A 16,659-nucleotide genomic window follows, 5' to 3' on the forward strand; every position below is an offset into this window, starting at 1 on the left:
AGGAGGAATTGTTACTGTTACACTTGCGTTGCTGAGTCAGAAGCTTTCCGGGGCTCTTCCTTCTGTACCCCACTGTTCGTTCGTGGTCAGAGGGCATTTGTGCCTTCAGTGTGGCTGAAATACGGCACCACTGACCTGTTATGGCATTGTCTCTGGCATGTTCCTTTGGGGATGGCCATGGGGACCGGTTGGCTTTGTTTCCACTCTGGGTTGCTGGCATCAGCAGGAGGGTTTGTATTGAAGTCTTCCCACTATTGCGTTATGGCATCCAGTTTAAGAGCATGAGGCTGGGGCCTGGGCGGCTTGGTGCAGCGAGCTGCTGTCCTGTGCCATCACCCCTTGCCATCTCTCTTCCTGACTCCATGTGGCAGTCCCCAGTAGGGCCACTCCCCGGCATGCATTTGGGACTAAGTAGACTTGCCTGATCGCACTGAAGCCTGAGTAGCAGCCGCCTGGCTCTGCCTCCCCTCTGCTGTCTTGTGAGGTGCTGAGCACACAGGTGGTGTTCTATAGTGGGGGAGCTCAGCTCTGCCCCCACTTTAAAAATATTTTTATTGATTTTAGAGGAAGGGAAAGAGAGAGAGAGAGAGAAGAGAGAGAGAGAGAGATTTGTTTTCTACTTATTTATGCATTCATTGGTTGATTCTTGTGTGTGCCCTGACCAGGGATCGAACCCACAACCTTGGCGTATCGGGACAATGCTCTAATAAACTAAGCTATCTGGCCAGGGCTGCCCCCACTTTTCTTTATGAGCTTTCAGACATCGTGTATGATGGGGTGCTGTGGCTGACGGTGGGGACAAGACCCAGCCTCCACTGATCTCCTGCAGCCTGCCAAGAGGTTGGTCTTATGCCAGAAAAGGAAGGAATTGGCCAGAATGAGCACTGGCTGTGCACAGAACAGGTGAAGCTGGTGTTCACCTGTACCCTGTACCGCTCCCACCTCACCATTGTCCCCCCCCCCCTCCCCCCGCATCCCTCCATGGCTAGGACTACGTGGCATTCACCAACTGGGCCCCCTGCCTTAGTCTGCTCATCTCCCACCCCTCAAAAAATCCATTCTGCTCACAGAGCTGAGAGGTCTTTCTGAAACAGCTCTCTGATGTTGCGTCTCTGCCTCAGACTCTTTGAGGGTCGCCCCCTGTTGCCCTTTGGCAGACACAACTCTCCCAGAATGCTTTGTGAGAGTGGGCCCTGTGCCCCCTTCTGGGACATCCTGGCACCTCTGGACAAGACTGGTGATGGTGGCTCCCGCTCAGCACATTTGCTCCTCTGTCCCAGCACCTCCTTCCACTCCAGCTCTGCCCAAGTTCCGGCCTTATCACAGCTCAACTGTCTCTTTGTCCCTCTGCTTCCCGCTGGGACTGGTCTTTGTGCTTTCCTCCTGCTCGGGAGTGGCCCCAGGTAGCTGGGAGCCTGGTGGTGAGTGAGAGGGTGAATAGAACTTGACAAAGCTCATTCGACCAAGCTGGCGGGGAGCAGCCTGATTGGAAATCAAAGACTTTGGGCTCAAGCTTTCGTACTTAACTCCTGCGAGTCCCCCGGGCCCTTGCTCAGAGCCTGCTTACTCTTACTTTGCAAGCAGTGGTAACACACGTGGATATCTGGTTTCCCTGCAGCAAACAGGAAGGAAAGAAGGAAGGAAGGAGCAGCAGATGACTTGACAGCTGGGAGGTGGAGGGGGACCCACACAAAGACTAGGAAACCAGAGACTAAGAGAATGGGCAACCGGGCGGGTCTGGAGGAGGAGGGACAGTCCTGTGACCTTGGGGAGTCCCGAGGCTCATGTGGATAGGCCCAGTTAGGGATCCGCACAGTGAGAAGGTGGGGGGCCCAGGAAAGGCCACTCACTTTGGGGACAGTCTGGCACAGTGCCTTTCTCCTACTTGAAAGAGCCGGGACACCGGCAGGAGTCATAAAAACGCAGGTTCTGATCCAGCAGGTCTGGGGCGGGGCCTGATATTGCATTTCTAACAATCCTGGGTGACCTGGCCCCAGGACCACATTTTGAGTAGCCAGCCCCTGCCTGTTTGAAATACACGATTTCCGTACAAGGCCTTTTGAAAGAAAAGTGGGGGTGTTCCGATGTCCTGGTGAGGTCTGAGGCATGATCCCCCCAACACTAAGGCATTTTCTGGGGCACTGCCACCCCCCTGAGAGCCCCCTTCTGAGGGGTCCCTGGGGAGTTTCTGATGGCTGAGCCTTGGACAGACAAAAGCTGGCGGCTTCTTTCTTCCATGAAGGCATGATTATTTGTGCGTTGAAAACCAAGAAAGCCCAGGGGCTCCGCACAGTGGGAGCCCAGTGATTCGTGGAAAAAGGAGCTGCCAGCTCTGGGCCCACATGGGAAACTGGCCCTCGCCCCCTTGCTAGCGGGCCTTTGGTGGGGTGAGGACTAGGCATCACTGGCCCCTCTGGCCAGGCTGGGGGCTTTTCTAGGTCATAGGCACACACAGCCGTGTGTTCAGAGATCTCAGCCTGGCCTTGCTCACCTACCCCAGTCAGTAAAGAGTGGGCCCTTGGGCGCAGACCTAATCCTCTGACATAGGATGGCTAGGCGGGTCCCTCAGGAAGGGCTGGTGGAGATTCCGTGCAGGGAGCCACCGCAGGCTGTGGATTTGGGTTCCCTGCAGAACGCTAAGATGGTGGGACCTGTGTGAGGCCTGGTTGGGTGTGGGCAGCAACGCAGAGCAGAAGCCCTGGAAGCTGTCAGCTTCCTCTTCGTGGCTGCAGACAGGCACTGCTTTTAGAAATAGCTCCCTCGCGCTGGCTGCTTCCCAGGTGCAGGGGCCAGTGCAGGCGTCTTATCTCCATTTGGCCCCTCTCCCCCCTGCAGGGCACAGAGGGCTCTCACACTCAGTCTGCAGAGAAGCCCCAGCCCAGGCCCCTCCCAAGTGAGTGGCAGGGCTGGGCTTGAACCCGGCCTGAGTCAGCAGGGCCATCCCCAGTGCTGCTCGGACCAGAGTCTCTCCCTAACAAAACCTGGAGAGTATACAGGTGACGGGGACTGAGGACATTTTAAAGATTTGAAAAAATATTTATTGATATGTGTGTGTTTTTAATTGATTTCAGAGAGAGGATGGGAGAGGGAGAGAGATAGAAACATCAACGATGAGAGAGAATCATCCATCCACTGCCTTCCGCAGGCCCCCTACCCGATTGAACCTGAAACCCGGTGAGTGCCCTGACTGGGAGTCCACTGCCAACCGTTTGGTGCACGGGCCCACGCCCAACCAGCTGAGCCACGCTGGCCAGGGCAGGACTGAAGACATTTTAAAGCAAAAACATGGGGAAAGGTCACCAATCCCGAGGAGGGCTAGAGCAGTGGTTGGCAAACTCATTAGTCAACAGAGCCAAATATCAACAGTACAACGATTGAAATTTCTTTTGAGAGCCAAATTTTTTAAACTTAAACTTCTTCTAATGCCACTGCTTCAAAATAGACTCACCCAGGCCATGGTATTTTGTGGAAGAGCCACACTCAAGGGGCCAAAGAGCCGCAGGTGGCTCGCGAGCCGCAGTTTTCTGACCACGGGCTAGAGGGAAGCTCCAGGAAACACAAAAGGGTGCTAGGTTTTGGGGATTGCATGTGGTTTTTCTTTAATATCCCGGCTTGTCTTTAATAAGAAAACGCTGGGTTAAAATTTAAATTATAGAAAAAAAGGAGCTAAGATGTTAGTAGTGGGGAGCCAAAGGCTTAAGGGAATTCTAATAAGCCTGCAAGCATTTGAAAGATGTAAACCGTGGGGAGGAAAAGAAAATATTTTGATGGTTTGAAATGGTGGGGGTGTGACTGCAGGTTTCGGCCAGGCTTGTAGAGAGAGAGAGAGAGAGACCAGCGAGGCCTAGGGCTGGGACCCTGCCTGCGGGGCCTCCCGGGGCCGTGGTCTCCCTCCCTCTCCTGGCCTTCCCCTTCCGGCTCCCCTGTGACCTGGTCCCACATCCCAGTGCTGGGAAGTGGCATCTGTCTCCGGGGCGATGCCTGGCAGGTGGCCCTGCCAACGGGGCAGTGCGGGTGGGCCCGACTTGGGCAGGCTGTTCTAGGTGCCGTTTCCTTTTCTCAGGGCTGGGTTCCAAACTGCAAGGAACGTGATAGCATTGTCCTGGGGGCAGGCAGCAAAAGAGTTTTCTAGAATAAGGAGGATGCATCCAACTTCATTCGCCTTTCCCACAGGCCCCAAAGTTTGACGGAAGATGAGCGATTTTCAGCGGCCTTGTCCAAAGGGGCTTCCACACTGCCGTTGCCTGAGAAGAGGGCCTCTGAGCACATTAAAGCAGGTTGTGGTACCCTTGGGGCCAGCCTGGGCACCTCCGCTCAGGGTCTGCACCTCCAGCACCTGCAGCCACACCCACCATGGGATGTGGGAATAATGTAGAGAATCTTACAGCCTTCAGAAAGGCCCTAATCTTTTTAACACCTGACTTCCCCACAAACTCCTCTCTACCTTAGCTTTGGCTAACCTGTCTCTGTGAACTGTCCTTGGAGGGGCAACCTTGGCATTGTGTAAGGACTGGCCTGATATCAGATCTTCCTTCTCCAGAACCTACCTCTGGTGGCCATGCCTCCCAGCCCCAGGGGTGGGCAGCAGGCTTGGGCATCAGGATGGATGTCCTCCTTGTTAACCTCACTAGGCCTTAGTGACCTCGGGCTGGTTGATCTTGATGGGCCTGGTTTATTCATCAGCCACACATCCCTCAGTACTACATCTCTCAGGATGTGTTGGGGGTTTAAATCAGTTTAAATTTATTTGAAGGGCTTGGCTGGTGAGACTTTCTCCAAATGTTTGTAAGATGGCAACAGCAGTATTCTCTTGGCCAAAAATGAATGACTTTGCATATTTGGGCAGTCCAAAGCATCATGCTTTAAGACCAAAATCAGAATCCACCCACATTCAGGACTCAGCAACGTGGTCCCTGTCACTTCTGCCAAAGGCTTCCCATATAAGTTGTAAGAGGTGTAAATCTCACAGTTGCAGTAGTGGTCTGTTCATTGGGACATTGAGTAGGCACGGTGCCCCCTGGCCCCCCTTCAAGTTGAGGGGCACCTAGTATAACTCAGTTAATGATCATTTTTGCGTTCCCCACGCCCATGTAAAGCCAAGCTCCTGTTTGGAAGTCCGAGGTTCATTGTGATCCACACGGGACTTGGCTTTGCTGCCTACCTCAGCTGTCACCATCCATCAAGTGGGTGACTCATCACCACTTTACAGAACTGTTGAATTCAACGAGGTGATTTAGCACAGTGCCTGGCACTTAGCAAGCTCTCAATAAAACAAGAAACAGGTGGCTATTATTAATTCTTCACAGGACGGGTAAAGATGAAAAGGATTCGAATATGAGACAATGCGTCGTGAACTGCAAAGCAGACCGGTTTCAGTTATTAGGCACTTTGAATCCCATTGTGTGTCTGCACACATATATAGTCTTAGATGCTAGGAGAGGAGCAGATAAAACAGTAAGATGACAGGGGACTTGGGAAGTTTTTTTGCCTCTCTTGCAAATGCAGGCCCTGAAGGAAGGGACTGTGGACAAACCCTCCTAGACGATCTGAATGATCAATCCCAGCTCCATGGGGAGGGGTGAAGATGCCACTACTGGGACCACTTTATAGTCCTGCCAGGATTACAGAGATGGCACTGGGCCGGTGCTCCCAGCAGGAACAACGAAAGCAGCCTTTACTGCGTCCCTGGGAGTGAGGGCGGTGGCTGGCTCATGACCCCCTCCTTCCCTGTCTTTCTTGGCCTTGGAGATGTCCCCTCTTTGTCTACACACTGTCTATTCCTGTGCCAACCTGGTGGCTCACGGCGGGACACCAGCGGGGCTGTGGCTGCAGCTTCGGCTCTTTCTTCTGTCTGGGATCTGCCCCCTGGGTGGTGGGCTCAGCTTCCAGGCAGGAAAAAGTGGTCAAACCAAACTTTCCAGCCCAGTCACAGAAAGTGGAATTCCTTAACCTGTTCCAGGTTGTGTTGAGTCCCTTTCTGACATATTTGTCCTTTTTTCTTAGGCCTGGAGAATGTTTGAAGCTTCAGGGCCTAAAATAAAGGTTTTCTATTTTTTTTTTAATATATTTTATTGATTTTTTACAGAGAGGAAGGGAGAGGGATAGAGAGAAACATCAATGAGAGAGAAACATCGATCAGCTGCCTCCTGCACACCCCCTACTGGGATGTGCCCGCAACCAAGGTACATGCCCTTGACCGGAATCGAACCTGGGACCCTTCAGTCCGCAGGCCGAAGCTCCATCCACTAAGCCAAACCGGTTTCAGCAAATAAAGGTTTTCTAAACCTTCTGCACTCCTCTCAATCAGAATGCAGATGAAAGAAAAACAAGAAGAAAGTCTCCAAGCCCCTCCCCACGCATGGCCTGCTATCCACAGCCCCTCTGTGCTGGGGGGGCCATGTCACTCCAGGTTAGGGGAGCAGGGAAACCCTGGTCCTCCTGGTGCCCTCCCCCACCCCAGGACAAATTCCCGCTTTGTTCCCTGATCTTTTCTTATCTCCATCCTCGCCCCCTGTTTACCTCTTCTTCCTGGGCCCTCCTCAGTCTTTTCACCTAAGTTTTGGGGCTGCTCCTTTCCTGCCTTCTCTTCTCCTTCCTTAGCGTTCAGACCCTAACCCTCTCGGCATCAGCCCCCAGTGGTTCCCATCTTGAATGCACCCCTCCCCGCTTCATGGCTTTAGTTTCCTCCGCAAACTTTGGTGGAATGCACACAGTGCGCTGAGCAGTGGGTGGAGGCCATTTCATTCAAAATCTCAGCATGGAAGCGGCTGTCCTGGGCGTTTAACTGGTCGTCCTTCTGGAATTGCCCAGGGAAGTGTTTCTCAAAGTTAACTCTTTGGTACCCCAGGTTGTCAGTTGTGCCTCCTCCGGTGGAAATTTCCCAGATGCAGAGACCTGTGGTCAGACGAGTCTGTGTGCTGTTTTCCTCTGCTAAATCTCAGACACATGACTGTATGGAAGGCTCTGGAAAGTTCCACACTAAAGAAGCCTGTTTACTTTGACTAGGACTCCCTGTAACAGAGACTGTCCCGGTGGCCTGTTTGTAAGAGCTCTCCGTTCTCAGGTCTCCTCCTAGTCGCCTGTTTTTGCCAGAGAGCTCTTCCTTGTGTTGGCTAAGGCCGCTTCTGTCCTGGCCACGCACAGAGCCCAGTCCTCGCCGTCCGAAGGTTCCTGGGAAGTAAATGCACAATCTGAGGACAGCTCTCTGCTTCCCGGCGCCAAATGCTCCAGGTTCCTTCCACTCTAATCCTGGTGGGGTCTTAAACACCATCCCCCTTCCCGGGTGCTCCCCACTGACCAGGCCCACGGCCCCCGATGTTGGGATCAGCCTGGAGTGGAGCAGACGGTTGTGGGCTGGGGAGTACTGCGGCCCCCTTGTCCAGGATTGGGAACTTTTCCTTCTCGCCGCCATCAGGATTTTACCCGTGGGTTTTGGGCAGCCCCCAAACTCACTGGCGTCTGGCAAATCTCCAAATGTCATCACACATGCCACTGAGCCCTTTCCTCCAAGACCTGCACTTGAGAAGTGGGTGTGGAGGACTTAGTTTTGCGATCTTGCCTTTAAAAGAAATTGTGATAAGGTATACATTTTACTATTTTACCCATTATTAAGTGCACAGTTTCAGTGGCATTATGTGTATTCACATTGTTGTGCAACCATCACCACCATCCATCTTCACAATTCTTTTAATCTTGTAAAACTGAAACTCTGTTAACAAAAACAATGAAATAAGAGCACCCCATTTCATTCCCACCACCATTCTACTTTCTGTGAGTCTGACTATTCTAGGTACCTCATATAAGTGGAATCATACAGTATTTGTCCATGTTGTAGCATGTGCCAGAATTTCCTTCCTTTTTCTTTTTTTAAAATATGTTTTTATAGATTTTTAGAGAGGAAAGGAGAGGGATAGAGAGAAAGAAACATCGATGAGAGAGATACATCGATTGACTGCCTCCTGCATGCCCCCTACTGAGGATTGAGCCCGCAACCCAGGCATGTGCCCTGACCAGGAATTGAACCAATGACCTCCTGGTTCATGGGTTGACGCTCAACCTACTGAGCTACACCGGCCGGGCTCTTTCCTTTTTAAAACTGAATAATATTCCACTGTAAATACACACCACATTTGTTTATTTAGTCATCCATCGATGGGCATTTGAATTGTTTTCACCTTTGAGTATTGTGAATAATGCTGCTAGAACATGTTCGAGTCCCTGTTTTCTTTCTTTTAAAATATATTTTTATTAATTTCAGAGAGGAAGGGAGAGGGAGAAAGAGAGAGAAACATCAATGATGAGAAAGAATCATTGATCAGCTGCCTCCTGCATGCTCTACACTGGGAACTAAACCTGCAACCCGGGGATGTGCCCTGACCGGGAATTGAACCGTGACCTCCTGGTTCATAGGTCGATGCTCAACCACTGAGCCATGCCGGCCGGGCCGAGTCCCTGCTTTCAGCACTGTTGGGTGTATACGCAGAAGTGGAATTGCTAGGTAATGTGTGCTCTTTTTTGCTCTGTTTTATCCCTGGACATCACCAGCTTGCTGAGATCTTTTGGGCCTCGCTTCTGCCCCAACTTTGTGTCACCAGCAAATTTGGTAGTTGGCACCCTTTCTAGGTTGCTCTACAACCAATAGCAAACCCACCTAATTGTATAGGCACCTATGACCTATTTATCTTTCCCCCAGCAGCCTATCAGAGGGGCCTTGCTCACCCTGGCAGAGATAACGGGTTAGCCGTGGTTTTCTGTGGGACTAGCTTGACAATCTTGTTTCAAAAGCAAATGAACATGTGTCTCAGCAATTCCACTCTTGGATATATACCTAAGGGAAACGGAAACGTATGTCTGCACAAAAATTTGTACGTGAGTGTGGTAGCAGCATTGTTCATAACAACCAAAAGTGGAAACAACTCAAATGTCTATCAACTAATGAATGGATAAATAAAATAGGGTATATTTATACAATAGGACATTATTTAGCAATGAATAAAAAGGAATAAAGTACTGATTAACATATGCCACATCATGGATGAACCTTGAAAACATTATGCTAAATGAAAGAAACAGATACAAAAGGTCACATATGGTATGATTCCATTTATCTGAACTGTCCAGATAGGCAAATACATAAAGACAGAAGACAAACTAGTAGTTGCTAGGGGGTGGTGTGGGGGAGAGGGGAATGGGAATAACCATACAGATTTATTTTTGGGTGACAAAAATGTTCTGGAATTAAATAGTGACGGTGGCTGCACAATCTTGTGAATTCAAATTTAAAAAATGAATTTTATGATATACACTGAGTGGCCAGATTATTATGATCTCTGAACGCATAATAATCTGGCCACTCAGTGTATATCTTATATAATAAAAGGCTAATATACAAATTGTCCCCTCGACCAGGAGTTCGACCAGCAGGCAGGTCGGCCAACCGCCCATGTCTCCTCTCCCTGGCCAGGCTGGCCGGACCCCACCCATGCACGAATTCATGCACTGGGCCTCAAACACACACACACACACACACACACACACACACACACACACACACTGAGTGGCCAGATTATTTTGCGTTCAGAGATCATAATAATCTGGCCACTCAGTGTATATTATATCTCAATAAAGTTGTTATTTTAAAAATAAGTTAAAACCAAGTAAATAAGGCCCACCCCTGAATTATATTTATTGAACTGATGGCAATCATTGCTTCCTTTTTAGAGGGCTCACACACCATCCTTTGGCAATACTAGATCCTGGACTGGTCCATCTGTGATTCATATATGCTGCCCCCTTCCTGGAAACCCAGAAGAACCTTGCTCATTCCAGACCTGGAACACCTGTTTTGTCTTTAAGTGTCCTTGGAGTCACCAGCACATCCAGGGGTCTTGCCTGCACCCAGTAGCACTTGTACTGTGATTTTCCCAGGCAAGGAGGCAGTGCTTAGTGAGAGCACAGAGCTGCTTGAGTTGGAAGATGCCAAGCAGAAGGAGGTCACGTCAGCGAGTTCCAGAGGGGGTCAGACAATGGGTGCTGTTGGAGATCAGAGGAGAGAAGGGGGCAGCTCCCAGAGCTCTGGGGTATAGAAAGGCCACCGTAGAGAGTCAAGAGTGGGTGGGTGGTGTGTTCCGGGTGGGAGGATTGGCATGAGTCAGCCACTGTGGCTGGAACAGATCATGTTGAGGAGTACAGGCCTCATGTCCAGCCTGACCCCGTGGGCCTCAGAATACCTCCAGCCCACAGAGATGGATTTCTGGTTGCCTACAGGCTGTAATTCCTGGTGGGTGGTGGTGTGGTTCCCAACAATGGTGGGTTTTTGTTGTTAGGTTGGGGGAAGGGCGAGATAGAGAGTGAAGAAACCAGATTTTTTTTTATTTGTTTAATTTTTTAAAGTGCTAAAATACACATAAAATTTACCATCTTAACCATTAAGTGTACATTCACATTCTCGTGTAACCATCACCACCATCCATCTCCAGAAACTTTTTTTCACATCCCAAACTGAAACTCTAGCCCAGAGATTTTCAACCCTTTTCATCTCATGACACACATAAACTCATTACTAAAATTCTGTGGCACACCAACAAATACTTTTTTTGGCCAATCTGACAAAAAAAATAGGTATAACTGTCATTTACACCAGACAGTTATTGTTGTGTTGGTTGTTGTCATTTTTTTCTTTGACAGTTTAAGGGAAAAGAGGTCAGTGCCCCTGATGATATATCAGGTATTGCGTTTAAAAAATTCTTATGACACATCAGTGTGCCACTGCACACCGGTTGAAAATAGTGGCTCTAGCCCATTTAACAGTAACTCCTCATTCCCCCACTCCCTGCTAACCACTGTTCTACTTTCTATCTCTATAAATTCTAGATACCTCATATAAATGTAATTGTGCAGTATGTGTCTTTTGTATCTGTCTTATTTCAACCCTAGCATACTGTTGTCAAGGTTCATTCATGTCACAGCATGTATCAGAATTTCATTTCTTTTTATTGCAAATAATATTCTACTGTATAAATATGCCATATCCCATTGTATGGATATACCACATTTTATTTATCCACTCATGTGTCAATGGATATGTGGGTTGTTTCCGCCTTTTGGTGATTATGCATGGATATGTTTTTTAAAGCAAGAGAGCAAAGAGAGAACTCTGGGCAGCAGAAAATAAGATGCACTTGAAGGAAGGAGGCCAGGGAGTCTGTGAGAAAATGCTGTAATAGTCCGAGTGTGTAGAGAAGGCAGGTGGAGTGGTCAGGAGAAAGCAGAGGACAGAAGGCTAAAGAAGGCCCTACTGGGCTGACCTAGGCATTCTGCAATAGAGGGCAGGGCTGGGTCTCCACGTGGGGTGGCTGGGTTTGTTTCCAGGGAGAAGGATGGGGGGCTCAAGGGGCAACCAGCGGAGGTGCTGGCTCTGTGGTTAAAACTCAGACAAGAGGGCAGAGCCGGGACCCCTCTCAGCTGTCACTCACACAAAAGTGACCATTCAGAACTGGAGACTAGATGAGTGAGCTAGAGGGCAAAGCATAAAACCAGAGTGCAGTGGCCAAGCCTGATTCGCAGCCTCGTGCAAAGGCAGGAAGCATAAGCAGGAGACAGAAGGATGAGAGGAGGGGTTGGTGGAAATGGGGGTAGAGAAGCCCGAGGGGAGGCTACTGGAACCTCTGGTTGCTTTCTGTGAATATAGTGGGTGCATGGGGTGCATTCCTGCAGCTCGTCTGCTGTCCAGTACCAGGAGATTCAGTTGATGCTTATTGACAGAAATGGGGGGAATAAAGTTAAACAGGAATATTTTCATCGTCAAGAAACTATGGCCCACTTATGGAGATAAATCATTAAAACAAACATGTAGTACAAGATCCACTGTGAATCATAGCATGCAGTACCCAAAGGTGTTTTGAGGAAGGTCGTCCCTTCTGATGCGGTGGTCCAGGTGCTGCAAAGCAGGAGGTACCTGAGTCGCTTTTCAATGAGTGAGGCCAAAGAGTCACAAGTTTGGGAGAGTAACAAGTGTTCTTTCGTCCTGGCTGTGCCATGCCTCATCAGTGTACTTCCTTTGACTCTGCAGGTATGATGCCGGACGGGACGGCTTCATCGACCTGATGGAGCTGAAGCTGATGATGGAGAAACTGGGGGCCCCCCAGACCCACCTGGGCCTGAAAAGCATGATCAAGGAGGTGGACGAGGACTTTGACGGCAAGCTCAGCTTCCGTGAGGTACCTGTGTCCTGCAGTCCTGAGCCCCTGGAGGGGGAGTGTCCCTGAGGGCACCCTCAAATGTACAGTCTCCTGGAGTACAAATGGCTTGGGCCTCTCCAGAGCAGTGTTTGGATATTTTATCTACAGTTCTGCTTGTAAAAACAATTTAAGGCGCCAGTGAACCTCGGTTCTGCCATGGGGAAATGCTCAGTAAGGAGATTGAAAGTCAGTGTGGCCCTGGCCAGGTAGCTCGGTTGTGTGGAACATTGTCCTGTACACCAAAAGGTGATGGGTTCGGCCCAGCCAGTGTGGCTCAGTGGTTGAGCATCAACCTATGAACCAGGAGGTTGCAGTTTGATTCAGAGTCAGGGCACATGTTCAGGTTGTGGGCTCAATCCCCAGTAGGGGGTGTGCAGGAGTCAGCCAATCAAGGATTCTCTCTCAGCATTGATGTTTCTATCTCGCTCTCCCTCTCTTTTCCTCTCTGAAATCAATTATATATATATTTTAAAAAGATGGCAGGCTCGATTCCCCATCAGGGCACATACTGAGTTTGCGGGTTCGATCCCCTATCGGGGCATATGTGGGAGGCAGCCTATCCATGTTTCTCTCTCACATCAATGCTCTCTCTTTCTCTCTCTCCCTTCCTCTCTTTAAAATCAATTGGGATTAAAAAAAAAAAGAAGAAGAAAGTCAGTGCGGGTAGGTTAACTTCATTTGGGTAAAATGGTATAAGTATTGAGAAATCTGGAAGTATATTCACCAAAATATTCATAGTAGGTATTTCTGGGTACAAAGTTTTGGTGGTTATATAAGTTCATTCTGTTTTATATATTAAAACTTTTCATTTTTATAGTAAGCATTTAAAAATAGTAAAAAAAAAAAAAAAAAAAAAAGTGATCTGTCCAGGTAGCTCAGTTGGATAGAACACATCCCTAAGATTGTGGGTTCTATCCCCAGTCAGGGCACATATAAGAAGCAACCAATGAATGCATAAATAAGTGGAACAACAAATCAATCTCTCTCTCTCTTTCTCGTTCTCCCTTCCATTCTCTCTCTAAAAGGAATAGTTCTTTTGGCCTTTAAACCCTGAAATTGCAGGCAAAATTTTGTATGTGCAGACATCTTCCTAAGAGTGCGCACACAGATTCACAGGCTGATCCCCTGTGGGTGAAATGGCCTTTTCTGTTTGGGGGGTAGGGAGGAGGCTCAAGGCCATTGGGTTTCTCCCAGGGTAAGGATGCAACCCTAGAAGAAAAGGAATTCCATGTCTTATATGTTTCAGGTTTTTTTTTTGTTTTTTTTATTGTAAGTCTAGAGTTTTATCTTAAACATGTACACAGTAAATTCAGAATTAAGGTGAAGAATGTTATAGTGTAACAGCCAGAGGCCCCTTGGGGACTGAGGCATTCATTTTTTTATTTTTATTTTTAATAAATCTTTATTGTTCAGATTTTTACAGTTGTTCCTCTTTTTCCCCCCATAGCTCCCCTCCACCCGGTTCCCACCCCACCCTCTGCCTTTACCCGCCCCCCCCCACGACTGTCCTCATCCATAAGTGTACGATTTTTGTCCAGTCTCTTCCAGTACCCCCCACACCCCCTTCCCCCCAAGAATTGTCAGTCCACTCCCTTTCTATGCCCCTAATTCTATTATATTCACCAGTTTATTCTGCTCATCAGATTTTTTTATTCACTTGATTTTTAGATTCACTTTTTGATATGTATTTGTTGTCACTTTGTTGTTCATAATTTTTATCTTTGCCTTTTTCTTCTTCTCTTCTTAAAGAATACCCTTCAGCATTTCATATAATACTGGTTTGGTGGTGATGAACTCCTTTAGCTTTTTCTTATCTGTGAAGCTCTTTATCTGACCTTCAATTCTAAATGATAGCTTTGCTGGGTAGAGTAATCTTGGTTGTAGGTTCTTGCTATTCATCACTTTGAATATTTCTTGCCACTCCCTTCTGGCCTGCATAGTTTCTGTTGAGAAATCAGCTGACAGTCGTACAGGTACTCCCTTGTAGGTAACTAACTGTTTTTCTCTTGCTGCTTTTAATATTCTCTCTTTGTCTTTTGCCCTTGGCATTTTAATTATGATGTGTCTTGGTGTGGTCCTCTTTGGATTCCTTTTGTTTGGGGTTCTCTGCGCTTCCTGGATTTGTAAGTCTATTTCTTTCACCAGGTAGGGGACGTTTTCTGTCATTATTTCTTCAAATAGGTTTTCAATATTTTGCTCTCTCTCTTTTCCTGGCACCCCATAATTCAGATGTTGGTACGCTTGAAGTTGTCCCAGAGGCTTCTTACACTATCTTCATATTTTTGGATTCTTTTTGCTTTTTGCTTTTCCGATTGGGTGTTTTTTGCTTCTTCGTATTTCAAATCTTTGACTTGATTTTTGGGATCCTCTAGTCTTCTGTTGGATCTCTGTATATTATTCTTTATTTCAGTCAGTGTATGCTTAATTTCTAATTGGTCCTTTTTCTTATCCTTGAGGGTCTCACTAAATTTCTTGGAGGTTTCTAGAAGATTCTTTGGTAACCTTATAACTGTGGTTTTGAACTCTATATCCAGTAGTTTGCTTTCCTCCATTTCTTTCATTTGTGACCTGTTTCTTTGTCTCTGCATTTTGGCTGCTTCCCTGAGTTGATAGAGTGGCTTTGTGTGCTAGGTGTCCTATAGGGCCCAGTGGCTCAGCCTCTCTAATTACCTGAGGTGGACACTCTTGGCGCACCCCTTTGTGGGCTGTGTGCACAGTCTTATTGTAGTTAAGCCTTGATTGCTGTTGGTATTACTGGGAGGAATTGACCTCCAGGCCAATTGGCTGTGAGGACCAGTTGTGTCTACAGTGGGAGAACTTCTGTGCTGGAGACACCCTTATGGGGCAGAACTTGCTTCAGTGGGGCTTTGGCGCTCACTGAGTTTGCCCCCTGAGTGTGTCTCTTATGGATGTGGAGAGTTGTAATCTGGATGGTCTCACTCTGACCACTAAGTACACTTTATATGTTTGAGTTTTATTGAAAGGCCTCTAGATGTGTCAGAGTGGTCTGGAATTAGAATAACCTGGGGACAACATCCAGGCTGAAGTCTCGGGGCTTTAGCCAGCTGCTGAAGTCTATTCTCAGGCGTGTCTCAGCTGATCCCTCAGGGGCCGGGAATAGAGAAGATTGTCCTTCCTGGTGTTTACACTTGGTTACTAGTATTCCAGAAACAGTGGAGCGCCACCGTCCTGCTTTCCAATGGTGACTTTGACCGAGTACTGATCTTCTGTCCAGGCTAGATAGGGCCTTGGAGGCTCTTCCTGGGGTCTTTGCAGCTGACTAGCATCCACGAGTCCCTACCCAGCTGTGATAAAACTGACCTTGCCTCTCACTGCCCACAAATCAACTCCAGATTCTTCCATCGCTTCCTTTCCTGAACTGGTAGATGTGGATGGAGATGGAAGATCATGGAAAACATGTGTTGGGCATAGCCCCCACAACTAGGATAATCCGGTTCAGCCTTCATTGCAGAGCTGGGAGCTAGAGGGCCGAAAAGGTCAGCATTTGCCTGAAATCAGGCCCCAGCTTATGGGTGGACCTGAGCTGCAGCCTGTATGTCACATGTGTCACTTGCCATGGTCGCCTTCCCACCTGTCCCTCCTGCTCCCTCACCTGCCGTTTGGTTCATTTATACCAGTGATGGGCAACCTTTTGAGCTTGGTGTGTCAAACTTCGCCAAAAAACTGAGCATAACTCGGGTAGTGTGTCACTTTGAGGAAAAAACATTATTTCGCAAATGTTTCATCCTCAGGAGCAGCAAATGTTTCATCCTTGGCATGTGGCCGCCTCAGTGGTCGCGTGTCATCAGAAATGGCTACGCGTGTCAGTGCTGACACGCGTGTCATAGGTTCGCCATCACTGATTTATACCATGCATGTGTGGTACTGGGCACTGACTCTTTCCTACCCCAGTGCCCCTGGGGTGTAGAAGGTAAAAGCTTTTGCTTGGTGAAGCTTTGGAGGCAGCACTGAGGAAAGAGCTTCTGTGGCAAAGTTGTGATCTCTGGGGAACAGAAATCGAGAGGGTTTTGAGAGGTCTGTGCAAGTCACCAACTGAGCTAACACAATCCCTGCCCTGAGTTTTACCAAAGAGCCTCCCAAATTTGCTCTTCCCGGAGTCCAAGATGCTTGGTTAGCTGCTGGAGATGCTTGTTTGGCCATTTCCCACAGATGGTGGACAGTAGAGAATTGGACATCTCTAAGGGTTCCATGGTGGGTTTTCAACCTGCCTACAGAGCTCAGTGACCTTTGCATTCACTCCTTTGTCAGTTCAGAGCCCCATGTGGTCCCACCTCTAGCAGTTATACCTCCAGAGGTATAGGCTCGCTTGCTGTTACCACGCTGTGCTTATGGAGAGAGGTTTGCTGTAGACCTCAGTCTCACACAAGCTGAAGAACTTCAGCATGTTATTTTCCTTCTG

The 16,659-nt window shown here is 48.4% G+C and overlaps 1 protein-coding gene across 1 annotated transcript in view; it reads left to right on the top strand.

Annotated features, from left to right (window-relative positions):
• EFHD1 (EF-hand domain family member D1) overlaps positions 1-16,659 on the top strand; it is a 38,305-nt gene that overhangs the window by 10,187 nt on the left and 11,459 nt on the right. Inside the window, exon 2 of the mRNA XM_079782483.1 lies at positions 12,071-12,218. Within this exon, the coding sequence (XP_079638609.1) occupies positions 12,071-12,218 (148 nt within the window). The remainder of the gene's footprint in view (positions 1-12,070; positions 12,219-16,659) is intronic.

This window comes from Cnephaeus nilssonii (assembly GCF_951640355.1).
Source record: "Cnephaeus nilssonii genome assembly, chromosome: 10".
In the NCBI taxonomy this organism is placed as follows: Eukaryota; Metazoa; Chordata; class Mammalia; order Chiroptera; family Vespertilionidae; genus Cnephaeus; species Cnephaeus nilssonii.